Below are 27,841 nucleotides of genomic sequence, written 5' to 3' on the forward strand. Positions count from 1 at the left end.
GAAGATTTTCATATGACAGGATCTTTGCGGCTCGTTCTCGAACAGAATATTTGTGTCAACTGTGTCCATAGTAACCGCGACACAATCACAAAGCTAGCTAGCTTGTTGCAGTGGATGTTTTGATCTCTCAGCATGCATCTGAAACACTTGAAGACACTCGTAAATGCACAGGTAAGTATGAGTGTGTATCCATGTAGCTAGCTGCATAAAACAACTTGACACAAGTGTGTGGTGGGTATTAATTAGAACTCTCCTTGCAAATTGAGGTCTACATGCATTCTGCAGAATGGTTCTTCCAGAGTTGTTGCAATGGCCTGGTCCCCCTGCAACAGTAAACTGGCTGTGTGCACAGTGGAGAGGGTAGTGTGGCTGTTTGATGAGCAGGGAGAGAGACAAGACAAGTTCTCTACCAAACCTGCAAACTCAAGCGTAAGTATGCCGGCCATCATAGTGGGTACCTATTGCATACTTTTTTTTTCCCTCTGTAGTTGGGTAAGAAATGCTACCAGGTGACATGTCTTGCCTTCTCCCCGGACTCCACCAAGATTGCTGTGGGACAAACGGACAATATTGTGTTTGTGTACAAGATCGGAGAATCCTGGTGAGAAAATAAAATAAAGTCATGTCATTTCATAGAAACTGGTACTGATTAGGGGTGAGAAGAAAGTGATCTGTAACAAGATCATTGTCCAGAGTGCAGTGACGTGTATGGTGTGGCCGCCTGAACAAACCTCCTTTGTGTTTGGGCTGGCAGACGGGAAGGTCAAGCTGGGTGCACTCAAGGGCAGCAAATCACAGACTATATACAACACTGGAGCTTGCACTGTGTCCATAGCCCTCAGGTAAGCATCGTTACAGCTGTTATATGTATAATATTATTATTGTTCACTTTGTATAGTTAGCTGTTAATGTTGTCTGTGTTTGTTCCTCCACAGTCCCTCTGGGAAAGGTGTACTCACGGGCCATGCAGACGGTACCATTGTGAAGTACATGTTCGAGGAAGATGGTGGAAACTCTTCTACTGCTAGGGTGAGAGCCTCTCTAGTGTGTGTATACTGTACTAGTCTCTTATTGCTTGTCTCAGGGCCCTGTGTGTCGTCATCCGTGCCCTCCATACGCTCTAGCCTGGGGAGGCTCCACCATTTTGGCTGCTGGATGTGACAGGAGAGTCCTAGTATACAGCAATGAGGGTAAGCACACAATCACTATCAAGCTAGCTGTCAATGAGTATTGATATGTTTTTTGGAGTGCACTGTTTTTATGCATTTTCCGATAGGCATACCTTGTATGCTGCAATAATTTATTATTGATACATTTACAGGTACGTTTCATGCTGCAAAATATATGTGTCTTTTGCAGGAAAGATAGTCCAGCAGTTTGATTACTCCAAGGAAGACAATGAGAAAGAGTTCACATGTGCCACTGCCAGTCCTAGTGGACAGTCGTTTGTGCTGGGCAGTTTTGATCGTCTGAGAGTCTACAATTGGTCACCTAAGAAGGAGAGTTGGGAGGAGGTGGCCCCCAAAGAGGTGGAGAATCTCTACACACTCACTGCTCTCTCTTGGAAGAAAGATGGCTCTCGACTAGTGGCTGTGAGTGGCTCCTTCCTATCTGCATGTGTCAGTGTAGTTAGTTGTATGTTGCTTTAGGGCTCTCTATGTGGTGCTGTGGAGCTGTTTGATTGTTGCCTCAAGAGAGTGCGCTTCAAGAACAAATTCGAGATGACGTATGTCGGCCTCAGTCAGGTAAGGTGGAGCTGTAGCTAAGTTGAGCCTTGACTGAGTTATTCTCTGTTTATTGTGGGTAGGTGATAGTCAAGAACCTGACCTCTGGTAGTCGTGTAGTCCTCAAATCTCACTATGGCTATGAGGTACGTGTGTACATGCAGTGAAAATATGTGTGTGCATAATTATGTGTACATGCAATAATTATTGTTGTTACAATTATTATCTTATACACATTTGTTTCTCTCCAGATTGAGCGAGTACAGATTATGGGCAAGGATCGTTACCTGGTGGCTCACACCTCGGCCACACTGCTCCTGGGTGACCTCCTCTCCTGTAAACTCAGTGAGGTGGCCTGGCAGGACACGGGAGGCAATGAGAAGTTCTACTTTGAGAATGAAAACGTAAGCTGTTCTGTGTACATTAGTATGTACATGTAGCTGTTCTTGATTACCATACATGTAGCATGTACGTGTGAATGCATGGTGTGCTTGTAATGTCTATCTCATACTGATACTGTTCTCATTATAGCTGAATTCTGCAAAAATATGATGAAGGAACTGTGTGCCTTTACATACATATATTTTAGGTTTTCAGTCGTCGTGTACTTTACATACACCCACTGTACCCGTTTTCTTATACTTGTATGTGTATAGGTGTGCATGATTTTCAATGCTGGTGAGCTGTCGCTGGTGGAGTATGGAGTGAATGACCTTTTGGGTTTGGTGAGGACAGAGTTCATGAACCCTCACCTCATCAGTGTGCGGATCAATGAGAGGAAGCAGGTTGACAACAAAAAACTTGCCTACCTCATTGACATGCACTCCATCTGCATACGTGAGTCTACTAGCTCTTTCATTTTATACCGTGCATTGATATTGCGTCTGCTTGTGGTGCAGTTGACCTTGTACATGGACTCACAGTGACTACAGTCAATCATGACACTAGAATCAACTGGCTAGAGGTAATAGCATGCCCATCACAAACACATGTGACACACACACATTCACTGGTGCCCCTACTGTGGCTAATACATGTACATCTCTATACGTATAGCTCAATGAGACTGGCAGGAAGCTGCTCTTTAGGGACAAAAAGTTAAAGGTAATATTGTGTCTGTTTTGAATGGTCCGGCCAGTTCCATTGTTCACCCTACCCCACCCTCCCCCAGCTGCACCTGTATGACATTGAGAGTGACTCGAGGGCTACTCTCCTTAGCTACTGCTCCTATGTGCAATGGGTCCCCCTCAGTGACGTGGTCGTGGGTCAGAACAGAGGGAACCTCTGCGTCTGGTACAACATCGACATGCCAGACAAAGTCACCACTTTCCCACTAAAGGTGATTCTTTTAGCATTATTTTGTACACCGTGCATTTCTAGCTAGCGGTATTAATAGGATAAGGTTCTGAATGCAAATCTTCTGTATGCAACTTTTTTCCTCATACCAAAAAAAGGTTCCCCTGACATTATTTGGTATGTGCATGAAAAGCACCACTCAATGATAGTATTTTGTAATAACAGGGTGAGGTGTCTGATCTTGAAAGACGTGATGGACGTACAGAGGTCATAGTTCAATCTGGTGTTGATACGGTGTCCTACACTCTTGACGAGGGTCTGATTGAGTTTGGTACTGCAATTGATGACCACGACTACCTGAGAGCTCTCACATTCCTGGAGACTCTCGAGATGACCCCTGAGACAGAAGCCATGTGGAAGAGTCTGGGAGACCTAGCTCTCAAGGCCAGACAGTTAAAGATTGCTGAGAGGTGTTATGCTGCACTTGGTGATATTGCCAAGGCTAGATATCTCAGGGAAGTGGGGGAAATGGCGCGGAAGATTGAGACAGAGACTGTGAGTACTGTATATTTTTTAACCAGGTTTGTGTGTGTTTTTTCTAGCTCTTGATTCCCCTAGTCTAGAGGGTCCAGTTTATAGCTTTAATTAGATGTATAATTGTAATGTACCTGCATCTACACACTGTATGTAACTTGCGACTGTAATGTTTCAGGGCCATTCTGATGGGACTAAGCACTACCTGGTTCAGGCCAAACTGGCTGTACTCAGAAAGCAGTTCAAAGAGGCAGAGGCCATACTGCTGGAGAGAGGGGAGGTGGACAAGGCTATGGCTATGTATATGGACGTGTTCAGATGGGAGGATGCCATTGCTGTGGCACAGAGCAGAGTGAGTTCAGTACACAGGTGCACTGTGCGTAATGAGATTGCATTCTCTCTGTCACAGGGGCATTCTGATCTTCCCACAATTCGCACCAACTACTTCCAATGGTTGATGGACAGTGGTCAAGAGGAGAGGGCTGGTGAAGTGAGGGAGAGAGAGGGTGACCTGGACGCTGCCATATCCCTATACATGAAGGCTGGGCTCCCTGCTCGTGCTGCCAGGGTGGTGCAGCATCACCCACAACTTTCAGGGCAGCCTGACCTACTCCAACAGATTGCCTCGTCCCTAGGCAAGGCTGGGCTTCAAGAGAAAGCTGGAGAGATGTACGAGCTGGCTCGCAACTTCCAACAAGCTATGGAGGCCTATCGATCTGGAGGGGCTTATCGCAGAGCGGTAGAGTTGGCTCGTGTGACGTATCCGAACGAGGTGGTGGGTCTGGAAGAACAATGGGGAGACCATCTCTGCTCTAGGAAGCAGTACGATGCTGCCATAATGCACTACATCGAAGCTGGGTAAGTCTCATGTACATGTATATTCACACACACATGTATGGTGTACTTATGCTATTTTGTTTCCTCTCTCAGTTGCTCACAGAAAGCAATAGAGGCAGCTCTGCAAGCACGTCAATGGAACAAGGCCATTCAAATCCTTGATCTGCAGGAGCCATCGGAAAGTGTGAACTATTTCAAGCAGATAGCAGAGCACTACTCGAGTACTCGTGAGTATGGCCTTGCCGAGCAGTTCTATATGAAGGCAGGCGTGGCACAGGAAGCTGTGGACATGTACATCAAAGCTGACAAGTGAGACAATCCCCCTCAACATGCACTACTACAGTGTGCCTTTGATTGCTCATAATTTAGTCTAGATTGCCTAGAACTTTTTACTCTGTCAGAAACGTAAGTAGTGTAGTTGTTTCCAGCTAAGTTGATTCTGAGAGAGAAGTTACTCTGTACTAGTAAAGCTGCAGAATTGCACCTGTATGTGTACCTCTATGTTGCAGATGGGAGGAGGCATACCCTCTTGCTGTGGGGTGCATGCCACAGGATGAGGTGAGACAGCTCTATGTGACCAAGGCCCTGGAGCTGGAGGCTGGAGGCAAGCTAAAGGAGGCAGAGAGACTCTATGTGGTCGTGGAGGAACCTGATCTGGCCATCAGCATGTACAAGAAAGCCAAGCAGTACGATCCCATGGTCAAACTAGTTGCCCAGTTCCATGAAGACCTGCTCAAAGACACACATCTGCATCTGGCTAAGGTCAGTGTTATATTATAATCAACATTTGTGATGTGTGGCAATTTTGAGTTGAAGTTATTTCTTTTGTAGGAGCTAGAGAGAGAGGAGCACTTTCGTCAAGCTGAGCACCATTTTGTGGAGAGTGGAGACTGGAAGGCTGCCATCAATATGTACAGGACCAAGAGCATGTGGGATGATGCGTACAGGGTCAGTCACAGTGTACCTATAGTGTATGTACGTACGTACTCTACACACTAGTATAATCCATACACACGCACACTGTACATGTACAGGTAGCCAAAGGTCATGGAGGGTCAAATGCTGCAAATCAAGTGGCATACCTCTGGGCTAAGAGCTTAGGTAAGAGATTTCGTATGTAAGGTCCCCTTCCTTTGACAGTACTAGAATCGTCTCTGTAACTAGAGTTAGAGCTCTGAGGATCGTAAAACGTAGTTCCGATGATTAATTGAAAGCTTAGAACACATAATCTGAAAAGCCTCTCTCAAGCTTTCAGTAAAATTAACATTATTGGACCAACGGAACTGAAGTTTATGGCCATTTAAAGATGCTCTATTTAACGCTACATAAACAGCTTGTCAATTAATCATACCATGTACGTGATATAGGAGGAGAAAGTGCTGTAAAACTTCTCACAAAGTTCGGGCTCTTGGAGGCAGCAGTGGACTATGCAACTGAGAATTTGTAAGAATCAAAATTCATGCAGTTTTATAATATTTCATGTACTCACACCTTTCACAGCGCCTTTGAGTTTGCATTCAGCATTGCCAAAGTTGCCCTCAAATCAAAACTATCAGAGATTTATCTCAAGTATGCCCTCTACCTAGAGGACGAGGTATGTCCCTTTTCATCACGTAGCACTATTACATCTATTTTCTGTATATAGGGCAAATACTCTGAGGCTGAGACTGCGTTTGTGAGAGGTGGGAAGCCCAAAGAGGCTGTGTTGATGTATGTCCATCAACAGAAGTGGGACTCTGCTCAGAGAGTGGCCGAGGAACACTGTCCAGAGAGTGTACCAGATGTGTTAGTCGGACAGGTGAGCTGCACGGTGACATATGCTACATATGTTAAATTTTTAATATTGTTGGTGTGCTTATAATTAATTATATTATATGTAGGCGAGAAGTGCCTTTGAGAGGAAAGACTTTCAAAAAGCAGAGACCTTCTTATTGAGGGCCGAGCGACCTGACTTGGCTGCAAAATTCTACAAAGTGAGTTAGTACACATAGTACGTTCAAGCTCATACATGTAGTCTCGCAAAACGTAGTGTTGCCTTAATTGTTTATAATCTTACGGTACATTCACCCTAGGATGCTGATATGTGGGCTGATGCTCTGAGGATCGTAAAAGACTACATTCCCAGCAATTTGGACAGTTTCCAAAAGGAAATGGCCTCCAAAAGTGGAAAGTATGTTCATACATGTTGTACTACCACCATTACCATCATCCTCCTATTGATTTCACGCTGACATCCACACAGGAACTATGAGGAGCTACTGTCACAAGGCTCCATGTGGGAACAAAATGGAGAGTACTCTCATGCTATAGACCTCTACCTCCAACTCAATACTCAAAACTGCTCTGACATGTCCCTACTCATTAGCACATGGGAGAAGGTACGCATATGTATGTGGATCTACCTATTATACATTGTTGTATACTTCTTTAGACTGTTATAACCGTATTTTTTCCTCTTTAGACTGTAGACTTGGCACAGAAGTTTGTGCCTGAGCGTTGTGTGGATGTGGCTGCCCTTGTGTGTGATCGTCTGGCCCATATGGGTGACTATCGTAGAGCGGGAGAGCTGTTTGTGAGTGTGGACATGATCAAGGAGGCTCTGGACATGTTCATGATGTCCGAGGACTGGGAAAGGGCCAGGCACATTGCGAGAAATGTGGCACCAAAGTAAGGGTCTGATTGGAGGCTTTTCCTACATATGACAGTCGTAGTATTAGTTGCTGTCTGCAAAGTCTTTTTTCTACATGTATAATATTATTATTAACTATAATTATATATACATGTACGTAGGTACGTATATATACACATACACTGTACACTACTGTAAATGTGGATATTATTAAACGGTATCATTTTAGTATGCATGTGTTTGTGTTCAGGTATGAGCAGTATGTGGAGGATGCTTATGTGGATTTCTTGAAGAATCACAACAAAGCTGAGGAGGTAAAAATCAAATATATACACGTCCATTGATCAATCTTACATACCTATTTAGATGAGTGATGTGAATCCAGAGGGTGCCCTCAAGATGTACTGTGAGGCTGGGGAGTGGGAGAAATGTCTGGAGCTGGCTGGAAAACAAGGAACGGGGATACTTGCCAAATATGTGGCTCTTTATGCTGCCCATCTCATCAAGTCCAATGCTTCTCTGAGTGCTCTCCAGTTGTTCTTAAAGTATGGGGCTCCTGCTAACCCACAGAACTTCAATATCTACAAGCGACTCTGTCTGGAGGTGTACGGTCAACAAGTGGAGGGAGTGGCAAGCTACAGCACGTATGCCAACCTCAGAAACATGCTCTACACATTGGTAAGTGATTTAACTACTATTGTGTGTCACATACTGTATTTATATAATTATAGCTAGCATATTATAGTCATACTCGTTTCTCATTAAAGGTTGAGGATCTTGGACAGACTTCTGAGGCTGGTAGTGTGACTCATAGGGAGTTTGAAAAGCACCTTCTCATTTCCCACTATCTTGCTACCCGGGCTGCCTTCCAGGGCTCTCAGCAGTTGGACCAGTTAGTGGCCAAGCTCTCCGTCTCATTGTTGCGTCACACTGACATTGTGCCTGCTGACAAGGCATTCTTTGAGGCTGGCACTCACTGTAGGACAGTGGAATGGGACAACATGGCGTTTGTGTTTGCCAACAGGTTCCTGGATCTGTGTGAAGTGAGTGAGAGCGGAGTTAATTAATAGGTGTATTTAATTTTTTTTTCAGGCAATCGAGGAAGGCTCCCTTGACATGCTGGACAACTCAGACTTCACAGAGACTGACATTCCATTTGAGGTCCCTCTTCCAGAAACACCTTACCTCCCTGTATGTGACCTCTATAGCTAGCTAGTGAAATCACCATCTCTCCATATGCAGGAGGAGAAGCGAGAGGAACTGAAAGAATGGGTATTGGCTGTGTCCATGGATCAGAGGGTGGAGCAAATCTTGCCCTCTGATGATAGGGGCACTTATGTTGCATCACTTTCCTGCCCTCACACACAGGTCACCTCACTCCCTTGTGTTATCACAGGTGACACCTGGTCAAGCATTTGTAGGTATTGTCATGACAATGTGTTTCCACAGGCTATCCAGTGCTGCGACATAAAGTGGAATTCAAGAGAGGTGGACGCTGTGCCAACAAGGAAGACTGGAACAAGTTTGTCATGGCCACCAAGGTATGTCCTCATATTTGTCTCAATTTTAATGAGGGTATTATTTGTACACACTGCAGGTGTCCAGAACTGAGGAGTGTTTAGATGTGTGGAAATTTCTATCCAAGTGGTGTGGAACTGCCCTTTCCCCTTCCTACTCATTTCAATGAACACTGCAACCCGAACGCTTATACAAATAGCTATAATTATACTATAACTGGCAAATACTGTTTATAATAATTTAAAGTTGATGCAGATAATTTCTCTGATTGTTGTACTGTGAACAAACTTTCATAATTCATCTTCTAAAACAGTCAATACATGTAGTTGATTTCTCTAATCAGCTAACAGAGTTTATTCATAGATCCATTGCTGCTCTGTGGGGGTCCATTTCACCAATTCTTCCTCCTTGAACCACAGGGCAATCTCCTTGTTTGCACTGTCAACCGAGTCACTTCCATGGCAGATGTTACGTCCAATGTGGATACAGAAATCACCTCGAATGGTGCCTGGATTAGACTTGCCCTGTAGTGATAAATATATGATGATTTCATACAGTATATACACAGTACAAGTCACAAGCCAGTACTATATACTTACTGGATCAGTTTCACCGAGCATTGTCCTGCCAGTGGCGACGACACCCAGACCTTCCCACACCTGCAAACAGATCGGCTAGTGAAACAACACACGATGGCTCATGGTACACTCACCATGCATACCACAGGAGAGGAGGCCATGAACTTCACTAGCGTTGGGAAAAATGGCTTTGAACTCAAATCACCATAATGCTTCGCCAGTAGTTCCTCGGTTGGCTGTATTGAGTACAGAAATAGATTATTAATTAAGCGAGGCTCTTTGTAGTACTGTTACCTGCATGAACTTCATTGCAACCAGCTTGAATCCTTTCTGTTCAAATCTTTTGAGGATATCACCTATGAGTCCACGCTGGACGCCATCAGGCTTGATCATAATGTAGGTACGCTCATCCTTCTTGCTTGCCATCGTCGAAAACTCTTCTCTGTACTACTGTACTGTGTAGCTGCTAGTTTTTCAGGAAATCCACGTGTTTCACAGTGACATCTTATTGATTTTCTACCACTGATGATCATTTCCTAATTTTCTAAAAGATGTCTCAGTTTGGAAAAGGAAAGTTTCTATCAAGATTCTTCAAGCTACGCCATTTGGAGTTTGACAGTGCACTACAGCAGATAGTATGGACTGTGATAAATCCAAAGAGAGTGTAAGTGAAGCCTTGTCAGTTGTTCTGGTGAAAATAAACCATTATTTCTATCTCTCCTTGTAGTTTCCGATACCATAAGGATCAGTATGGTATGTTGTAATGTGCACTGTAGATATGATTGCTCCTCATTGTGCATTTGTTTCAGCCATGCGTGGGAGGTGGTCTCGAGATGACCCTGCAATGCTACTCCTCCTCTTAGGCTATGTCACAGGTACGACACTCATTCACTACGTGTAATGATAATGCCATTGCTTCAGTTGTTTCCCTGGGCTACTGTGGATGGATGAGGGTGCCTGTGGGCTCCTACTTTGCTGCTCTTGCATGGACACTACTGGTCGACTGTTTAGCTCTGGGTGTACTCATTGCATCAATACTCTGGTGAGAGCAACCCTCTCTACGCTTTTACATGTTTAATAGCAGGTCACCCTTAACATGCCGGGTTGATAAGCCCTGGTGAAGTTGAGGCAGTTATTGCATCCATTACATTCATCAACAACGAGGCAGAACCTTATGCTGGTGATAGGGCTTACTGTTTCACTGTAATCAATGATCAACAACTAGCAAGTCCGTCTGAATGTGTCCCCTAAGTCTCCATAGCATGTGTTTTGACATGTAGTCAGTCATAGTTGGTATATATAGCCACTAGTGACTACACATATAATTATATAAACCTACCCATTCAGGTTTCTGTGCAACAAGCTGCTGGCTGTCCAGTCAACTGCCCTCAGTCAGAGTGTAGAGTGGGCCTACTGCTTTGATATCCACCTCAATGCTGTGCTCCCCTTCTCATTGCTCCTCTATGGCCCGCAGATGTTGCTATGGATACCTTGTAAGCTAACCATACATACTTTAAAAACAAATGTAAATTTCATCGATTTCAGTGTCTTCTACATCCATTTTGAGTGTGCTGACCTCCAACACTCTCTGGCTCCTCACACTGTGTTACTACCTCTACATCGTATTTCTGGGATGCACAAGTGAGTCTGGCTAGTGTTTGATTTTAACCGATTAGCCGCGGTTATGATTTCATACGTAGTACTGCCCACCGTGAAACCTAATTTTAACTTTTCATTATGAGCCAGTAGGTTATAGAAGAGGTTTCCCAATAGTCATTTGTCGAAATTGGCTGTTTTTTGCCACTCCCAGAAGTTTTCCAAGTGATAGGCCTTGTCTAGGTACAGAATAGCATAAATTATTTTTAGTTTTGATTTTTAGTGAAGTTATAATTATGACCTCCCAAAAGAAGCTAGCGTAATTTGGAAAATATAAGGCTATAATTATAATTATAATTATAATTATGTAGCTAGCGTCAATCATACTATTAAGAGAATGATACGAACCCACTCTCTCTCCCCCCACACACACCCACCCTCCCCCTACACACACACACACACGCTAGCAGTCCTCCCCTCGGCTCAACACACAATGTCCCTCCTCTATGCTGCCCTCCCACTCATGCTACTCTATGTGATCGCAATTCCTCTCAAAATAAACGCAACTAGAATTTTCACATACATTTTTGCCTGGCGTATTGGCGCTGGAAACGTATTGTTGTAAATATCACTTCATTTTAATGACTGTATAATGAAATAATTATATATATCTCTTTATTATAATTTCATTAAAATTCTACACATTCTACTTGTATGATAATACTAGTAGTGAAGTGATATATAATATGACATTAAATAAATAGCAACATGTATCAGAGCTCAGCTAAAAACTTTATTTCACAATTAAAAAGAAAACAGATTAAGTTTGTAATTTCTTGTAAGTTCCCTCGGGGGGTCTATAGAGAGGGGGGAGGGTGAACACTTGGATTGCATTGAAGGCGTACAAAGGAACACCAACGTTCTTCTCAGTGTTTCGCAGCCTCGTTCCTTGACTGTGCATGTGTGCGTGCGTGTGTGTGTGTGCATGTGTGTGTGTGTTTGCTAGGAGAAGCTCTACTGAAGACTTGGAGCATGGTATCTATGGCTATGTGAAGACGCACTTTCTTTTGTAAGCTTGACTATATTATATACACAAACACTCACCTTCTCATAGCGTCGAGGGTGTGTTGCTGACAGCTAGGGTCCATCTGCATACCTAGTAGTATTCGTGTTTGCTCCAGAGTCACTGCCATAGCCGTACGATCCTTAGCACTCTTACAGCTAGTGACACGCCCGCAATCCAGTGTCCGACACAACTGCAGGTGGACCAAGCAAACAATGGAATATCAATGAGCATCTAATTATTATGTTACATATACATAACATAACATTCCTAAGCAATGATGTGCCATAAACATCAAAACACAGAATAGATAATATCAATTAATCCTCAAATACATTTAAGCCATACAGTTGAATGATGCAAATTAAGCTGATGCAAATGCAAAAAGCTGCATAAGTGATGCCAACCCCTACAAGTACTGCATAGTGTACCCAAAACATACTGTACGTACGTACATCTGCACTGAGTGAGAGAATTTCAACATTCTTGTCTTTTCTTGTGTGTACTTGAGTTCTAAGCTGCTCCAGTAGTTGGTTAGCCTTTATAGCCTTCAAGTGCAACTTGGCGTCTATGTGCACAACAATACAAGGGACGGTAAAAATGAATTTCTAACGGTGGGCGTGTTTTTTAATTTACTGGCACTTCCAAAATGGTCATGATATCTGGTGCAGTAACTGGTGAGTTTCTGGAGACTTTTCATGTTGATCTGGTCTTGATAAGAACTGTCGAAAAATCTGCACAAAGCAAACGTTGTGGTATACCGTATAGTTGGTAATTTCTGGGGACAAAATATTAGTGGTTTTCGTGGTTGGAGCTCAGACCATGAATATTTTACCCACGAATGAAGCGACCTTGACTACCTTTACCTGCAGTGCAAGCAGCAACCACGAAAATATTATCCACAAAGTGACTAAATATCGCTCAACCACAATAATGTTTTGCCCCCCCCCCCCCCCCATTTATGGCTATACCGTGATAAAGAATAAAGCCCAGAATCCATAATTAATTATTGGTGATAAGGAAATAGAATTAAGAGGAAACAAAATTTTAGAGTATGTAAATGCTTATATAGCAGGAAGCCCATTACCATGCATTCCTGGCATTATGATGGTAACAGGTGTGCATGTAACAACAGACAAACAGCCAATATAAATGTGAGAATGTGCTTACTTGTCAGCGAAGGTTTGCTGTTCGTTGATGCCTTGTGTGAAGAGCACAGCACATACAGTGATAACTTGTCCTTCCTGCACCGAGGGAGGCAGCATCCGAAATAGGGCTCTTTGGAGAGGCACCTCTACAATCACTTTGTATCTATGGCAATGAACACATAAATATGTATAGTATCAGATCTATGTGGTGAGACGGCAGCCATGGGAAACAGGAAATAAGGGAACACACAAACCACCTTGAGCCCTTGACAAGTGGTACGTCACTGAGTGAGTCAGAGAGGGTCAGCTGTGCAAAGAGATTTAATAATGGAATTATCAGTAACCATAACAAATAACACACGCTATGGAGGAATGTTTTAAAAAAATTAAAAATCATTTCTACAATGCTTGCAAGCTGTAGGGGTTTTCCCACTCACCTTGAACTTGACATTGTTGAGGTCGTGAATGGCAGTAATGAAGTCTTCCAGCATGCCCAGTTCATCACCCATAGTAGAGAGCAAGCTCTCCCAGTGCACAAGAAACCCCACAGTCACCAGCTGGGACAGAAACGAGGGCACCACCAGACATTGAGTGAGCTTCACCACAAAACTGGTCACCACAGAAGCGAGAGCCTGGGAGAACACAATGTCATGACGATTGATGAGTCCTCGCAGACCAATGGGGAATTTGTCCATCATGAAATAGCTCTCCTGTGGTGGTGGGCGGTGTTGGTGGTGGTGGGCAGTGTTAGGGTGTGTACATGACCACGATGCATAAATTGCCCATATTTGTACTTCTACAAAGAGAATGAGAACAGAAACTACCATTGTACATGTGTATTAGTGTACACACAGCACTCCACCTATACAAACACAAAACCCTCACAAAGAAACAACAATGTGGTGATACCTTAAGAATGACAAAATAGAGTGCCTTAATGATCAGACTGACGACTTCATCCAGCACAGTTCTCAAGTGCCCCACTGCCTCAATGAGCTCCCTGCTGTTCACTGAGATGTCAACCAGAGGTGAAATGAGTGCCTCCACCTTGGCCTCCACACAGTACACGTGCTCCTCTATCTTATGAAACAGTGAGCTCTGAACAAAACGAAGGCAGTACATGTGCAATAAGTACGTACAAGGAAGTAACTAACCTCACTGTGAGATCATACCCACAACAAAGTGTGTCATGCCGTATGGATTCAACACGGTATATTACATTGCAATAGTGGTCAAAAGAACAACACACGGTGTATGCAATAAGAGATATCTATTTCACTGATACCTCTGAGCAATTACGACAGGGCCTAATAAGCTTAAGTAATTGGAGGCGTACCACATTAAGGTTGGCTATGGGAATGGTCTTCTCTGCCAGCTCAGCATACAACGCCCTCAAGGCATCGTTGGTGAGTGTGATATTGGAGTGAGACTTGATCTGGTGCACCTTGTCTGCCACCACTCGTACACATCGCTCCATACCCTCCGTCGACATTTTTCTACCTAAGTTCACCAGCTGCTCCAAGTCACGAAGTATGCTCAAATTCACAGTTTCAACACGACCTGAAGGCAATAACAATAAATTAGAATGTATGACTTTTCAAGGAGGTATTACTGCATAATAATATTTACTTGTTCTATTTTGAGTACCCATACCTGGGTTGTTAATTTCAAAATTAAAAAGTATAACTATTTTTAGTACCTCCACAACATGCTAGCTGCTAGTACTTACTGGCCACTCCCTTTGCTCTCGTTGACTTGGTGTCTCCAGAGCCTCCTAGACCAACCAGTGCATGTGTGTTCTGTAGTTTGGCCAGACCACCTGCCTTGAACTTGAGACTGTACGCCGTCGGACAACCCACTGTCACAGCAGAGAACACCATCTTATCTGTGGAGACAAACGAACATGCAACATTATTAGTCAATCCTCACTGTAAAGAAAATTGAAAGTGCTTCCTAATTGAGATACTAGCACATCCTATAGTAGAGATTATGCACGTACTTCCAGTTCAAATAATTTAATGTGTTATTCATACATACCTTTAAAATCAGTCTCCTCACTCACAACCTTAAGCTGTTGAATGTGCAGATTAACCGGTACAAAGTCCAAATCGGAGGAACCTTTAGCAGTACTCTTTTTGAAGGTGATGCCTGCCTCTAACTGAGCCTGGAGTCCGGACTTACTCTCTCGATAGTGCTGCACCACTCTCTGGTGTTCCACCATCACAGCTTGCTTGTTGATCTCCCACTCTTGATTCAACTGTACGTGTGTCGGTGGTTGATCATATTACTTTGTAAGGGATATGCATAATACATTATGTAATAATCGTGTTGTGAGAGAGCTCATATGACATATTGATACTTACTCTGTTGATGGAGTTGTAGTGGGCCAATAAATGGCTTTCCTCAACGATATACAAATCACTATATAGAAACAATCATCAACTAACACAGCGTAACGAAACAGGGACAACTCACAGCATCTGCATGGGAATGGAGAACGAGAATTTGCCTTCGCCCATCACCTCTGTCACCTTCAGAAACTGGTCTGGCTTACCACTATAGAGTTATATACCGTGATTGACATGTGATCAGACCTAAGGTCACCCTTCAACTCACCTCACTGGGAACTGGAAATTTCTGATGACAATGTTATCCATGGAGGCCTGATAGTTGAACCCTCCCCTCCCGACCCCATCCTCACACACTTGACTCCCACTTGTGACTAGTGTGGGGCTGTGAGTCTCTCTGAGGAGCGGTGGCTGGTAAATACCACCCACCAACTGAGCTCCATCACTCTCACGGCTCTGAAGGGAAAATTTAGGTACAGATACTGAAAGAAAGAGCAGTTAATTCTCTAGTTTAATACATACTGTTTTACGACATTAGATGTAACTCAAGCATTCTTATAAACTTTCACTTTGTGCTCAATCAAATAAGAATTAAAGACCAATGATTGCTTGCATTTTGGCTGCGTCTCTAAGTTGCTCACCTTGGTTGCTTTAACAGTGAGATAGCCACAAGTAGATCTATCAAACAGTATCTCGTGTCTCTGTGACTGGTCAGGTGATCTGAGGAGGTCCATCACTTGACACTGGGCGGCACCAATCGGACACACCTTCGTCTCTTTGCGATCGTACACGTCAAATATCTCAAACTTGAGTTTGGTTGCCATGGCAACTGAGCCCATATAAAACACCACAGTAGTGAAGAACCGTGGGTCACAATTATGCTGAGGGAACAACAAGGTGAGTATGATGCTTCTCTCCAGCCAAACAAAGTGAATCTCAGGCTACTATCATAAGGGCATGAACTCCTGATGATTCATGATGGTAGGGATGGTTTTGTGGATACAAACTACACTTACTACAAGGGGCCCTTATGTTGAGAAAGAGGCTTGTACACACACAATATACTGTTTTAAGAGATGATGGCTTACCTCCACAACTTCTGTCTGGGCATATCTGATCCAGTATGCCTGGGGAGGTGTCATCACACTGGTCACTATCATGGCACTGGGCACACAGTCTCCAAGGCTACCCACCAATGAGCTACATGCTGACAGGATTAACAATGGGTCAATCACAGAGTAGTGGGCACACACTGAATGCTAATGCAATTTAATAGAGTACGTCCAATAGTTGTCTGCATGAGCTAGAAACTCAATTAATGGCTACTCACCAAGTGACAGTTCAAAGACAGGCTCTCCCTCGTAGGCTGGAGCCGAAGCTAGAGGCAGGAATACAGAGCATAAAGTGGATTATAGGTAATCTATAATTAAGAGAGACCTTACCTGGGATAGGAGATATATTCTTGATAGGCTCGTTGAAATAAGGGTGGTCCTCAACCAGTGGGTCCTTCCCCGTGAGGTGGAGCAGCTGCCCTCGTAGGTCACTGAACAGTACACGCAGGTACTCGTAACTGCAAGTAAAGTAACGTACCATAGTGAACACTGACATGGGCTAGGCAGTGTACACACTGACATGAGCTAGGCAGTGTACACACTGACATGGGCTAAGCAGTGTAAACACTGACATGGGCTAGGCAGTGTACACAGTTTACCTGCTTGAGTTGAGAGCTGTGGTCCATTCGTCTTGGTCCCTGGCAGAGTTGGCAGTAAAGAGGTAACCAAATTCACTCTCATCAAACGCTAAAAAAGGTAATAGTGTCAATCTCATAGTGACTAGTGTAATTACATATAGTTACCTAGCTTGAATGAGTTCCTATTCCCACTCTCATTGTCTGGCTCCACTCGACATCGCTCCAGAATGATCACACCCACCACGCCAGAGTCCTGCAATGAGTCATGAATTATTAACTGTGTGATCACGAAGACGAGAAACCATGCAAGTGAAAACTTACAGATAAATCACTTTTGCTGTAAAAAAGCATGTTCCCCGACAAAGTGAACCATCGTTGTGCATACCCTACATACAACAAAGAGAGTGTCTGTAATTTGTTTCATTGAGAAACCTTGCAAGCCTAGCCTAGCCATTGTGAGCACCTTGTTTTTTCTTGACTTTGGTTCCATCAATTTCTCTCAGCCATAAGACACCCTCCTTGTCTGCCTTTCCCTGACGTGATGAGGCAAATAAAGCTAGCTCCTGTTGATTGAACTTCATGCTCTTGGAGTACTTTTCGAGAGTACTTCTCAGTTCTAGCCTTTGCTACTTGTTGCTTGTTTTGTTGATGTCACAAAACATAGGGGGAGTCCCTTTCCTGGGCGTGTGCATTAAATTCTGACAGCATGATGTCTTCAGAGGAGAGTGCTGCACACAGTAAGAAGATAGGAAGGGCATGTGAGGGGTCAAAACAAGAATTACTGAAATGCCTCAAAGAAAGTGATTGTGTAAAGGTATATATCGAAGAGCGACGAGTTTGCGTGCACGTCAGATTTCTGTAGATCTATATCTACTTCACGTCAGTAGCTTACGTTGTTCTGTTGATACTCTAACCACCTATTTCCAATCGTGCATCGTGAGACTCTCCCCAAGTACATGCGTGCTCCATGTTTCTATTTTTGGGACTGTTTTCAATTTGTTGCAATTTTGATTAGTCTCGCGGAAATAATAGTTACCTTTGAGAAGAAATGTCTGGCTTGCGAGACTAGATTTGATTGTTGATTGCTCATAAAAATAGAGTAATAAATTCAATTACAATAATGCATTTGTAGTGGCATAGTGTAAAAGCTGGAATGCGAAATGGAATGGAATATGGAGTAAAAAGAGAGCTGCTGATGGTGCTTATATTACTAGTGCAGTATGGCTTATAAAAAGTGTTACAGAAGCCTTTTATAGACACAAAGCTAATTATAAGAGGAGTAAGAGAAGTAGACTATACTTCAATATATATTAAATTTCTGAGACATAATACAAATTACACATTATGGACGGGGCCTAGCCTTAGCGAAGTAATTGCGCTGTGCCCAAAACAAGGTGGACTGTTAAGTCTATAAGACACTCCAAAGCTATACCTTTCTTCTATCTGCATGCCTGCAACGTTTTGGCCCTTATAAACAATTTGTGGGTGTTGAAGAGTGAACAGCCACACACACACACACACACACACACACACACACACACACACACACACACACACACACACACACACACACACACACACACACACACACACCATTTCGTATGGAGAAAATGATTCACAACCATTCACTCAAGCTAGGAAAACTCTTCTCTATTCGATTAAGCTATAAAGATACTTCGCACATGAAATCTTGGCTTGAATATCACATGCTCAATCCGAAAACACCAGAAAGATAGCACGTAGCTGACTGTAATCATCACATGACACCATAGGAAAGAGTATCAACAGCTTAATTGCCACACCGTTGCACAGTGGTAATGACTTCTTTGTTGAGGGTATGTAAATGTGGAATTTTGCTGACTCTGCAACCCTATGTGTGTGGGTAAGCTGTTGATCCTCTTTCCTACAGGGTGTCATGTGATGATTACAGCCAGCTACATGCTTTCTCTCGGGTTTTTTTTTTTGTGTTTTCAGATTGCATGATTGCAACTGATATTCAAGTCAAATGTCATCTTCAAAGTATCTTTATAGCAGGAGCGTTATTCCAGAGGGTGGGTGAAAATATACACTCAGCCAAGGGGGGGCAGAGCCCGCCCTGTATTAATAACACCAATGATCAAAACATACCAGAGAGTCTTGTGTTTACTGTTATAGAGAAATGAATTCCATTACTGTGGGAACTGATCATATTAATTTAATTAATGTGATCAGTGGTTTATGTGCACTTGCGTCCATACAGCGAGGTATGTCTCCCAAGGAGTGCCTGGGAACTAATGCTACTGATTGTGGACATCTGCAAGTGGCGTTCTTTGAATGCAAGCGATCATTAGTAAGATCAGTATCATGTTAGCGAGAAATGTGTAAATACTAGTTCGATGCAAAGTTGATAGCATACGTATAGTTTATAATTATAATTATTATGTTGCTCTCTTTTTATTACCTAGTTGGACAACAGAGTTCGATTCAGGGGAAGAAAAGGATATTGAACACTGGCACTACTTTAGTATCATGTTACTATCTGATCACCTTTTTTTGTTCATGGTTTGTCAGGGTATTATTATGTAACCACCAAGTCTATTGTGACATCATTGGAATTCATATCCTCCTAATATGGATTCGCACGCTTTTCAGCGATCATAATCAACTGGTTATCAGTCTCGGTAACAAGTAAAGAAGTTTGCTTCTCTCGTCACTCGGTGTGCACCTTAGCACGACAATACCCTCTGGGTAAACAAAGTTTTAGACTCCTACCAAAGGCTAACTCAGTCTTTTAAAGTTTCAACCGTCCAAGATTGGATATATTACAAGAATGGCTCTGACCGAAAACACAAGCAACGCAGGCGTATCTCAGCCGAAGGCAACATCTAACAACCTATTGGACTTTATCAACGGAGCCTCAAGCAGCATACAAGATGCCATGGTCTCCAAAAAAAAACGAACCGTCAATGTCAGGAAATACATCCAGAAGCGTGTGAAGCGGTTAAACGATCACCAAGGCCCCAAGTCAACGAAGAACAAGTCAGTTCTGAGGAAACCAGGCTCTGCAAAGCAACTTCAGTGCCTAGGATCCATGTCTTGGCCCCTACTTACCACACCCAGTGATTATTCTGCACAGACACAAGGTCTTGAAACATCTAATTACCCCACTGTCTGCTCACCCCCTTCTTCTGGCTCGTATGCCGCTGGCAACGAGATCGAAACAAGCCTCTACCGAACGTCAGCTAGCAACAAGGTCATCGATGCTGAGCTCGACACTCTATTGTCTGAACTAGCTGGACTTGACAGTCAACCAAGTACTCGTCACAGCTCCGACTCGTTCCAAACTGGTGCATCACCGAGTTACACTCCCCAGTCAACACTAGAAAGTCAAGTCTACCTGGCAGAGCACCCATACTCTCCACTGAATTCCGACTGCTCCGACGATGTCTACGAAGACTCTGCATACTCTTCACCCGTTGGAAGTGTGGATTACAGAAGCGTGGCATGCTCACCCCATATGCCGGCTTCCGATTGGTCCGTCCAAAATTCCGCTCCTGCTCCCACCATTTGTCCAGTAACCTCGACTGCGTGGTTCTCGGAGCAGCAAGCCGTTTCTGGGTCAGGGTGGCTCCCCCACTTTTCGTCATACGAACAAGGCCCACCCATGACGCCTACCGTCTCCGAACTTTTACTAGATAGAGCTTCTTATTTCTGAAGTTCTAATTTCTCTCGTCTTTTTTCTGTGTGTGTGCTTTCTTTTTGTAAATGACGACAGGTCAAATGGCCTGGACTATTCCCTTATAAAATTAACATAATTCAATTAATTAGCATGTTGTGTACATACATGCCAGAGACAGCAGAATGTGTTTTGGCTAGGCCCTGGCAAATTATGCTCCTTTTTCTGCCTATTATGCTTTTGAGCAGTGCCCCAAATTCAGCCTGTTATGCTCGTTGAAAGAACCCATTATGCCCATATTGACGTCATAAATAATCTTTTTTCAGCAGTAGTAACAACTCTTGTTGTATTGTACATTTCAATGCAACAAGAGATAATTTCATTTGTAACATAACTGAAGACAAAAGATTCTTCTAGATGTAAAAGAGGCATTTAAAAGAGAAAAAACACGTTCAGCAGCAGCAGAGGACCGTTACATTTGGACCGTTACATTTGCACCAAACTGACCAAATTCAAAATTTTAACCCTATTATGCCCCAATTATGCCAGCATAATGACCTAACCTATTATGCCCTAAATTATGCCGGCATAAAATGCCAGGCCTAGTTTTGGCACGTGTGTACATAGCCAAAAATCCACGGGTCCGTTTGATTTCAGGATGCTGGAAACGGTCCCGTGGATTTTTGGATATTATGCCGATTTTCCTCTAATATAACAGCGTTAGATTAGCCTTACAATAAAGACAATTCGTGCCGGAAACAAGCTAGTGGCAAATAAAAATGGCTAATAAAGTGCTTGTAACTGGAGCTTCCGGCCTTCTTGGAAGAGAAATTTTGAGACAGTTTGTGTTCAATGGATGGGATGCTCTAGGCCTAGCCTACTCCAGGGTCCATGGCTCCCTGAGAAAAGTTGATCTCTGTGAGGAGGCTCAAATTGAAGCAGTTCTTGATGAGTTCTCCCCTGCGGTGGTGGTGCACTCTGCTGCTGAAAGAAGACCTGATGTGGTAGAGAAGCAAACACAATCCGCTACTGCCCTAAATGTTAACGCTACTGAGAAGTTAGCGTCGCTCTGTGCTAAGAAAAACATCTATCTTCTTTAGTCTGGCCACGCCCTCCCATACTTCGTATATGGTCGGGTGAACTTGCAATGAACAGTTCGTGCAGACACCCCAAGATTTTCTTGGGGTGTGAAACCGCTTGTCAAGTGCCTTGTGGGCCGTTGTGGCCTGTTGTGTAAACTGTTACGTAAGCTATTGCATCACGAAAAAGTAGCTAGATATGGGCCTCTACTGCTGTTTGTGTGCGAATGAGTCTCTGGACAACCGAAGGCGAAAGAAGCTCAATGGTCATAGCTGTTCTGAAGCAAGAGAAGTACTTGTGCAGCTCCTTCCAGTACCTCTGCATTGCATCCCTGAAACTAGTGCTAGTGACAGTATATTGTGTCACCAGTGCGAGAAACAACTGAAGAATGTCCATGCTCAACAAGAAAAGCTATGCAAGGTAAAGAAGGAAGCAACAGAGCTAATAAATGGTCTGCTTTCAAGACATGCAGAAGATAACTTATTACCACCACCACCAAAAAGAAGTAGAGTTATGCAGGAACCCCCCACACCACCCATTCCATCATCTGTTTCAGTACCAACCATTCCATCAGTGTCAGCAGCAACCATTCCACCAGTGTCAGCAGCAACCATTCCATCAGCGTCAGCAGCAACCATTCCACCGGTGTACGTGTCAGCAGCAACCATTCCACCAGTGTCAGCAGCAACCATTCCATCAGCGTCAGCAGCAACCATTCCACCGGTGTACGTGTCAGCAGCAACCATTCCACCAGTGTCAGCAGCAACCATTCCATCAGCGTCAGCAGCAATGTCAGCAGCTAATCTACGAACAACTGCAGCCACTCAGCTACCATCATCTCAGATACCGCAAAGCAGCTCTAATTTGCCCAGTTTTGAGGTACATTGATCACATGTATTTATAAATATCACTGTTTATGTGCACATATTATATACATTGTATAATTATAGGTTGTAGTACCCTATTCGCAGCAGACCCGAAAGTACATTATCAAAACTCCGACTCGACAGACTGCCATTAGGCGTTTGGTCCGAAAGAGTTACACCGCTCTTACCTCTGGTACCGTAAACTCTCCTAGGGCAAAGAGGGCATTGTTATCACAGTTGGCACTGACAATCAAAAATGAGATGAAGAAGATAGGTACAAATAAACATGATTCAATTTTAAGGGACAACAATGAAGCAGTGAAACGATTCAGCTGGGAGACAGTGAGATTGGAGCTTTATAAGATGGTTCCAACTCTCATGTCACTGCTTTCGCTGCTGATACCAAACCCAGAAAACCGTATACCCCTTATTTGCACTATTGCATCCCAATTGTTGAAGTGCAGGCATCAACACCTATCGTTAGTCCAGAGGGTTGTTTCCGTCATGTTGTATGGACATGGAACTCACAAGCAGGTATTAATTAATTGTTATCATAACTCAATAATATTAACACATATTGTTTAATTCCAAGGTGTTCAGCAATCTGCAGCCACTGAACTTATGCCTCTCCCACAAAGGATCGCTGAACATTGTGAGAGGTATTTCTCAAGACTATGACGTTGAAGTACAAGAGTGGCGGGACAAGTTGATTGAGAGAATCCCCAAACCCACTGCGGATGTATCGGTAAAATTTGTATCATTTAGTAATTTTAGCGTGTATAGAATACTCATATCACAGTATCGATCGCTGACACTACCATCACAAACCGCTACTGATGCGGACTACTCCCTGACAGAACAGGATGTACCTCTGAGCGAGCTTAACGCAAGCTTCTCATCTGATGACTATAGTCATCCAGATTTTAGTCCGATTACATCTGTTGAGGATAATGAGGTGGATGAGAACGTAGCAGATGATCTGGAGACCAGTTTAATCGTTGATGATCCTCAGGTAGGTTAGGATAAATACTGTAGACCCATCTAAAACTGACTTCTTCAGAATCAAAGTGACCAGTCCCAGCCAACATCAAGTTCCACTTTCACCTGGACTGGATTTAAATTTGTTGGGGACAACCTCGATAAGAGGGTGAAGCCACGGTATCAAAGAGCAGATATGAGAGGCCATGAAGGGCACTATTTTCATGGTTTTGCTGTTCGTGATAGAATAGATATGTGCAGGTTTTCAGAAGAGAAACCATCTCGAGTTGAACCACAGGCATCAGAGCTACTAGCCTCCAGTGATGACGTCTCAGCTTACAAAACGGAGTTGGAGATACTAATTTCACGGTAAAGTATCAGCAAATAATTATTGCGTTCCATTAGGTTATTTGTATTATAATGCAGAATACTAGTTGAGCACATGGGAGATGTATTTGACAGTGAGAAGAAAAACGTCATGAAACACATCCCCAGTAAATACTCGGAGGAAATGGCATCTTCATCGAAAACGGTATGAAACGTATACAAAGAAAGTGCACTAGTATACATTTACTCATGCATGCATATACTAACACTTTGCCTCTCTTAACTTTTTAATTAGGTTCCGCTTAGTGTATTGCTTCTTAATGAGAATAAGCTGGAGGAGATGAGCCAAATTTTGAAGCACTACATGGAGCTGGTCCCTGCTTTGTCTTGTGAAGGCAAATTTACTCTTGGGAATGGAACCACTATCACGTTCGACGATACAAGGCTATGGGAAGTGCTTTTTGGAGGAGATCAATTAACGGTAGCCAGAATTCGTGGAACACAGACTCTGAGGGACACTGAGGAAAGCCCTGGAGATCGGCTTGAGGGCATCATCCCTGTGGTGGAGGACTGGCACACTAGGATGACCTTCTTGAGGGTACAGCAAAGTACAATAATTATATGTGCATGCATGCGCATGCAATAATTATACCCTCGAATGTTGCAATAAACTTTTTATGTTTGTTGCCACAGCTTGTCTGGGGGCGTCACTATAGTAAAGAGTCTACCCGGGAAGTAGGCACCATGTATCACCTTCGAAATCTAATATGCAGGAATGTTGTACCAGCTGACCCGGAGAAGAACATGAATGCAGCCGAAGACTTTATGCTCCTCCTTGTACATTGCCATGTCACAGCAGCTGCACATCATTTAATGCAAAAGAAAGCTCACAATTTGGCCACGTTAACCAAGGAGATAATCGATACGTTTGTGCATTTTCAAGATGTTTCTCAGATTGGTCAAACAACACCCGATTCTAATGATAAGGTGCATCTATACGCCACAGAGCTTCTCTCGTTGGGTCTTCTTTGGTACGGGTTTCACGATGCTGTAAGGGAGGCAGATGGAGACCGCATATTAAGATACTGGAAGCTGCTTTTGGTGCCTTTCAAATCATCAGCGCATAGGAATTATGCCAAAGAAGCAGTGAATATTCTTTTTCAGTATCATTATGTATTTTCTGAGAGGCAAAAGATGCAGTTGCTGTGGAGCAGGTGTGTTAACACAAGAGGTTACAAAGGTGCTAACATACCATGTGATTTATACATGGAGCATCTCAATCGAAGATTGAAGACAGTTGTTCGTGGCATGGGCTCCAATGTGTCACCAGATAAAATACAGAGAGCTGGGAAAACACTACAGCCGATACAAACTGTGTGCGAAGCATTTGAGAAAGAGACTACCAATGAAATACGAAGTGATAGGCATCCCTATCCATCTTTTGAAAAAGATTTTAAGCTAATTTTTGATACACTGATCAAAAACAAAGTGTTTAGCGATGTTCCTGGCCGAAACCATCCCAGTTATAAATTCAAGAAAAGTATTTTCAAACTGAACTCCAGAAATGAACTTATAAAAAAAGTTAACACAACCTTAAAGAAGCTAGTCTAGAATAATACTTTGCATGTTGTGTGTAATGTAATCATGAGTTCGTTGCAATAAAGCCACAAATGTCACAACAACTACTACCTTCTACGTTAATACTGTCTTCTTTGTAATATAAAAAATCTTTAAAAAGTAAACGACGTCTACACATGCTACTGTTTAAAACATAGTCTTTCATTTTCTTACTAGCATATCTTCCTCCTTTTCCTGCAAATAGTAGTGCTTGTGAGGGTTGTCCATCCCTGCCACTACGCCCAGTTTCTTGTACATACTCCTCAACTGATGAAGGCATACCCCAATGAACAATGGTTCGTATGTCTGGGCAGTCAATACCCATTCCGAAAGCTGTTGTGGCAATCACTAAACGTAATGTGCTGTCAACTGAGGTGAAAGAATTCAACACATCTTCTTTTTTGCTAACAGAAAGCACTCTAGTAAACATGTCAACTAGTCGATGACCTTTAACATTGGGACATCCAGGTGGATCAGTTATATAGGATCCGAGACTGCACTTAATCACCATATATAAAGATGAGCAATCGGCATAACTTCGTACGTAAATCACTGTTTTAGGGTATGACTTCCGTTTTTCTCGAATTTCATCAGCAATTTTTTCACCAAGGCTTTCAACGTCAATCTTAGAGTGAACCTCATAAGAAATATTGTCTCGGAAAGGAGGGGAGGCAATTAAAGTAGGATCGTCCATACATAACCTTCTACTGACAATGTAAAATGTTTCTGTTGTAGAGGTAGCAGTAAGTGCGTGAACACCGACATTGTCTGGAATGAGGCTCCTTAAATCTCCAATCTCCGAAAAAGCGACTCGAAAATCATCTCCCCAGGTTTTAACGCAGTGGGCTTCATCAACTACTACTGCAACGAGATTCTTTATATACGGTGGTGACAGAAGCATATTTCGAAAAATACCCTTCGCTAATATGCTCTCTGGGGAGATGAACACCAACTGAGCTTCTCCTTTCAGTACTCTGTTAATAGCACTACGGTCTGTCTGAGCTTCTCCAACGTATTCCACTGTCAATCCTCCAGCTGCATACTTTTTTTGTTGATCCATCATCAGCGAAGTGAGGGGACTAATACAAAGTACAATGCTTCCAGATGTTCCTGCAAAACAGAAAAATATAGGTACACTCATACAGCAATTTTAGTTCACCTTTCAATTGGTCAAAGGCCATAGGTAATGCAGCAAAGATTACTGACTTTCCATAGCCAGTTGGCAGTGACACAAATGTGTCCTTTCCTCCAATGATCGAATACATTGCTTTCATTTGCTCTGGCTTTAAATAATGGATCCCAATTGCTCTAGCACTCTCAATTATCACGTCTTGCATCTTCATGTGTCTTTCCATAGTCTTGCACTATAATTATGTACTAAATCTTGAAAGTCATAAACTAAATGTTCCACACTGATTTTTGGCCACACCTAGTACCTGTACCACACTACATGTATTTGGTTAACACCCAATTATCACTACTAGGTTATCTAACCGCGGCACTTAGGGCCTGACACGAGTGGTGATAGTGAAGTTCACCAGACTCTTGCAAAGAGGCTGGAAATCGAGACTATATCTTCTTTACATAAGTTCCGACTACGTATTTGATGGAAATAATGCACCTTACAAGCCTGGGGATTCCACCAATCCACTCAACACGTATGGACAAATGAAACTCGATGGAGAAATTGCCGTGAGAAAGTACAATCAATTTGGTGTGCTGAGAATTCCCGTTCTATATGGAAGTGTAGAATCGCTGGGAGAAAGTGCCGTTACAACTCTATTTCAAGCTGTCTTGGATTCGAGCAAGCCTGTCAAGATGAACGATTTTCAACTCCGATATCCCACCCATGTAGCTGACTGTGCCCAAGTTTGTGTTGGGTTAGCGAACAGACAAGTGAGCGACGGTGACAGTAATGCTGGTGGAGTATGGCATTGGAGTGCTGAGGAATGTTTCACCAAGTACACTATGGCAATGGCTATGGCTCAGGTGTTTGGACTCAGTAGTGATCACTTGGTTGCTGACAAAAGTCCTCCCAGTGGAGCTCCAAGGCCGTTTGACTGTAATTTAGATACAACAGAAACAAAGAAAGCTGTGCAAGTTCAACAAACACCCTTCAAAGATGGAATTCGAGCAGTCCTTGAGTCATATCTCCCATAAACTGTTTTAGAACTTATAGACTTGCTAATTAGTGCTACTTGCTTTGACATTATTGTTGTGCTAATTATAGACTAGCTAATTTGCTACTTGTATAATTATTGCTTTGATATTAGTATTGTGCTAATGCGCTATGCAGTGACAAGGTTTACATTGTTTACAACACTTGATCTGGTCATAATGTGGGGGCGTACACTGCT

At 43.1% G+C, this 27,841-nt stretch overlaps 8 protein-coding genes across 11 annotated transcripts; 5 read left to right on the top strand and 3 right to left on the bottom strand.

Annotated features, from left to right (window-relative positions):
- Window positions 1-42: 42 nt before the first annotated feature.
- On the top strand, window positions 43-9,598 carry LOC135350269 (intraflagellar transport protein 172 homolog). The gene is made up of 35 exons (XM_064549011.1): window positions 43-171; window positions 286-429; window positions 489-601; window positions 654-842; window positions 936-1,029; window positions 1,085-1,190; window positions 1,360-1,592; window positions 1,650-1,745; window positions 1,808-1,870; window positions 1,976-2,128; window positions 2,381-2,561; window positions 2,624-2,688; window positions 2,781-2,828; window positions 2,896-3,063; window positions 3,246-3,575; window positions 3,733-3,906; window positions 3,964-4,412; window positions 4,485-4,700; window positions 4,901-5,153; window positions 5,223-5,339; window positions 5,426-5,492; window positions 5,759-5,834; window positions 5,892-5,985; window positions 6,037-6,189; window positions 6,272-6,364; window positions 6,464-6,561; window positions 6,634-6,769; window positions 6,853-7,058; window positions 7,271-7,334; window positions 7,387-7,698; window positions 7,788-8,063; window positions 8,113-8,211; window positions 8,263-8,416; window positions 8,470-8,561; window positions 8,618-9,598. Exons 1-35 carry the CDS (start codon window positions 133-135, stop codon window positions 8,705-8,707), a joined length of 5,241 nt encoding a protein of 1,746 aa, XP_064405081.1. The 5' UTR covers window positions 43-132; the 3' UTR covers window positions 8,708-9,598.
- LOC135350280 (nucleoside diphosphate kinase-like) lies at window positions 8,778-9,548 on the bottom strand. Its single transcript, XM_064549024.1, has 4 exons — window positions 9,411-9,548; window positions 9,251-9,352; window positions 9,138-9,197; window positions 8,778-9,062 (listed from the first exon to the last, which is right to left on the bottom strand). Exons 1-4 carry the CDS (start codon window positions 9,540-9,542, stop codon window positions 8,892-8,894), a joined length of 465 nt encoding a protein of 154 aa, XP_064405094.1. The 5' UTR covers window positions 9,543-9,548; the 3' UTR covers window positions 8,778-8,891.
- Window positions 9,599-9,634: 36 nt separating the features above from the next.
- Window positions 9,635-11,421, top strand: LOC135350278 (protein unc-50 homolog). 2 transcript variants are annotated; one of them, XM_064549020.1, is made up of 7 exons: window positions 9,635-9,780; window positions 9,844-9,869; window positions 9,926-9,991; window positions 10,038-10,158; window positions 10,464-10,609; window positions 10,662-10,757; window positions 11,180-11,421. In XM_064549020.1, exons 1-7 carry the CDS (start codon window positions 9,668-9,670, stop codon window positions 11,335-11,337), a joined length of 726 nt encoding a protein of 241 aa, XP_064405090.1. In that variant the 5' UTR covers window positions 9,635-9,667; the 3' UTR covers window positions 11,338-11,421. The 2 variants fall into 2 exon arrangements, with proteins under 2 accessions (XP_064405090.1, XP_064405091.1); XM_064549021.1 differs by having other exon boundaries at window positions 11,183-11,421.
- LOC135350273 (inositol polyphosphate-4-phosphatase type I A-like) lies at window positions 11,345-17,565 on the bottom strand. Its single transcript, XM_064549016.1, has 22 exons — window positions 17,425-17,565; window positions 17,283-17,347; window positions 17,127-17,214; window positions 16,983-17,070; window positions 16,714-16,841; window positions 16,602-16,649; window positions 16,360-16,478; window positions 15,913-16,152; window positions 15,540-15,727; window positions 15,399-15,479; window positions 15,287-15,344; window positions 14,961-15,180; window positions 14,653-14,808; window positions 14,260-14,483; window positions 13,833-14,021; window positions 13,361-13,633; window positions 13,181-13,230; window positions 12,946-13,086; window positions 12,412-12,509; window positions 12,231-12,343; window positions 11,817-11,968; window positions 11,345-11,665 (listed from the first exon to the last, which is right to left on the bottom strand). The coding sequence occupies exons 1-22, from the start codon at window positions 17,540-17,542 to the stop codon at window positions 11,533-11,535; spliced, it is 2,970 nt and encodes a 989-aa protein (XP_064405086.1). The 5' UTR covers window positions 17,543-17,565; the 3' UTR covers window positions 11,345-11,532.
- A 49-nt stretch (window positions 17,566-17,614) lies between these two features.
- LOC135350281 (cytochrome c oxidase assembly factor 5-like) lies at window positions 17,615-20,755 on the top strand. Its single transcript, XM_064549025.1, has 3 exons — window positions 17,615-17,775; window positions 19,201-19,290; window positions 19,406-20,755. Exons 1-3 carry the CDS (start codon window positions 17,668-17,670, stop codon window positions 19,445-19,447), a joined length of 240 nt encoding a protein of 79 aa, XP_064405095.1. The 5' UTR covers window positions 17,615-17,667; the 3' UTR covers window positions 19,448-20,755.
- Window positions 20,756-21,350: 595 nt separating this feature from the next.
- On the top strand, window positions 21,351-27,768 carry LOC135350276 (methionine adenosyltransferase 2 subunit beta-like). The gene is made up of 2 exons (XM_064549019.1): window positions 21,351-21,704; window positions 27,057-27,768. Exons 1-2 carry the CDS (start codon window positions 21,396-21,398, stop codon window positions 27,642-27,644), a joined length of 897 nt encoding a protein of 298 aa, XP_064405089.1. The 5' UTR covers window positions 21,351-21,395; the 3' UTR covers window positions 27,645-27,768.
- On the top strand, window positions 21,704-25,549 carry LOC135350272 (uncharacterized). 3 transcript variants are annotated; one of them, XM_064549014.1, is made up of 8 exons: window positions 21,704-22,575; window positions 22,647-23,096; window positions 23,155-23,307; window positions 23,362-23,574; window positions 23,623-23,909; window positions 23,967-24,072; window positions 24,163-24,465; window positions 24,561-25,549. In XM_064549014.1, the coding sequence occupies exons 1-8, from the start codon at window positions 21,895-21,897 to the stop codon at window positions 25,476-25,478; spliced, it is 3,111 nt and encodes a 1,036-aa protein (XP_064405084.1). In that variant the 5' UTR covers window positions 21,704-21,894; the 3' UTR covers window positions 25,479-25,549. The 3 variants fall into 3 exon arrangements, with proteins under 3 accessions (XP_064405084.1, XP_064405083.1, XP_064405085.1); XM_064549013.1 differs by having other exon boundaries at window positions 23,155-23,574; XM_064549015.1 differs by having other exon boundaries at window positions 23,155-23,574; window positions 24,641-24,789.
- LOC135350275 (ATP-dependent DNA helicase RecQ-like) lies at window positions 25,409-26,945 on the bottom strand. The gene is made up of 2 exons (XM_064549018.1): window positions 26,644-26,945; window positions 25,409-26,594 (listed from the first exon to the last, which is right to left on the bottom strand). Exons 1-2 carry the CDS (start codon window positions 26,837-26,839, stop codon window positions 25,510-25,512), a joined length of 1,281 nt encoding a protein of 426 aa, XP_064405088.1. The 5' UTR covers window positions 26,840-26,945; the 3' UTR covers window positions 25,409-25,509.
- Window positions 27,769-27,841: the final 73 nt, after the last annotated feature.

The sequence above is a fragment of the Halichondria panicea genome, chromosome 16 (genome assembly GCF_963675165.1).
Source record: "Halichondria panicea chromosome 16, odHalPani1.1, whole genome shotgun sequence".
Taxonomy (NCBI): domain Eukaryota; kingdom Metazoa; phylum Porifera; class Demospongiae; order Suberitida; family Halichondriidae; genus Halichondria; species Halichondria panicea.

Coding starts and splice junctions, on each gene's coding strand:
- LOC135350269 (XM_064549011.1), top strand. CDS start 133: ATGCATCTGAAACACTTGAAGACACTCGTAAATGCACAG. Junction 7,335..7,386: donor ATCACAACAAAGCTGAGGAG/GTAAAAATCAAA, acceptor ATACCTATTTAG/ATGAGTGATGTGAATCCAGA. Junction 7,699..7,787: donor GAAACATGCTCTACACATTG/GTAAGTGATTTA, acceptor TTCTCATTAAAG/GTTGAGGATCTTGGACAGAC.
- LOC135350280 (XM_064549024.1), bottom strand. CDS start 9,542: ATGGCAAGCAAGAAGGATGAGCGTACCTACATTATGATCAAGCCTGAT. Junction 9,198..9,250: donor CCTCTCCTGTGGTATGCATG/GTGAGTGTACCA, acceptor ATCTGTTTGCAG/GTGTGGGAAGGTCTGGGTGT. Junction 9,063..9,137: donor TGCTCGGTGAAACTGATCCA/GTAAGTATATAG, acceptor TTATCACTACAG/GGCAAGTCTAATCCAGGCAC.
- LOC135350278 (XM_064549020.1), top strand. CDS start 9,668: ATGTCTCAGTTTGGAAAAGGAAAGTTTCTATCAAGATTCTTCAAGCTA. Junction 9,992..10,037: donor CCTCTTAGGCTATGTCACAG/GTACGACACTCA, acceptor CCATTGCTTCAG/TTGTTTCCCTGGGCTACTGT. Junction 10,159..10,463: donor CTCATTGCATCAATACTCTG/GTGAGAGCAACC, acceptor CTACCCATTCAG/GTTTCTGTGCAACAAGCTGC.
- LOC135350273 (XM_064549016.1), bottom strand. CDS start 17,542: ATGAAGTTCAATCAACAGGAGCTAGCTTTATTTGCCTCATCACGTCAG. Junction 16,842..16,982: donor ACAGCTCTCAACTCAAGCAG/GTAAACTGTGTA, acceptor CTTTACTTGCAG/TTACGAGTACCTGCGTGTAC. Junction 14,022..14,259: donor CCATAGCCAACCTTAATGTG/GTACGCCTCCAA, acceptor CGTTTTGTTCAG/AGCTCACTGTTTCATAAGAT.
- LOC135350281 (XM_064549025.1), top strand. CDS start 17,668: ATGATGTCTTCAGAGGAGAGTGCTGCACACAGTAAGAAGATAGGAAGG. Junction 17,776..19,200: donor AAGAAAGTGATTGTGTAAAG/GTATATATCGAA, acceptor GCGTCCATACAG/CGAGGTATGTCTCCCAAGGA. Junction 19,291..19,405: donor TTGAATGCAAGCGATCATTA/GTAAGATCAGTA, acceptor TTTATTACCTAG/TTGGACAACAGAGTTCGATT.
- LOC135350276 (XM_064549019.1), top strand. CDS start 21,396: ATGGCTAATAAAGTGCTTGTAACTGGAGCTTCCGGCCTTCTTGGAAGA. Junction 21,705..27,056: donor TCTGTGCTAAGAAAAACATC/TATCTTCTTTAG, acceptor AAATCGAGACTA/TATCTTCTTTACATAAGTTC.
- LOC135350272 (XM_064549013.1), top strand. CDS start 21,895: ATGGGCCTCTACTGCTGTTTGTGTGCGAATGAGTCTCTGGACAACCGA. Junction 22,576..22,646: donor CTAATTTGCCCAGTTTTGAG/GTACATTGATCA, acceptor GTATAATTATAG/GTTGTAGTACCCTATTCGCA. Junction 23,910..23,966: donor TTGGAGATACTAATTTCACG/GTAAAGTATCAG, acceptor ATTATAATGCAG/AATACTAGTTGAGCACATGG.
- LOC135350275 (XM_064549018.1), bottom strand. CDS start 26,839: ATGGAAAGACACATGAAGATGCAAGACGTGATAATTGAGAGTGCTAGA. Junction 26,595..26,643: donor GGCCTTTGACCAATTGAAAG/GTGAACTAAAAT, acceptor TCTGTTTTGCAG/GAACATCTGGAAGCATTGTA.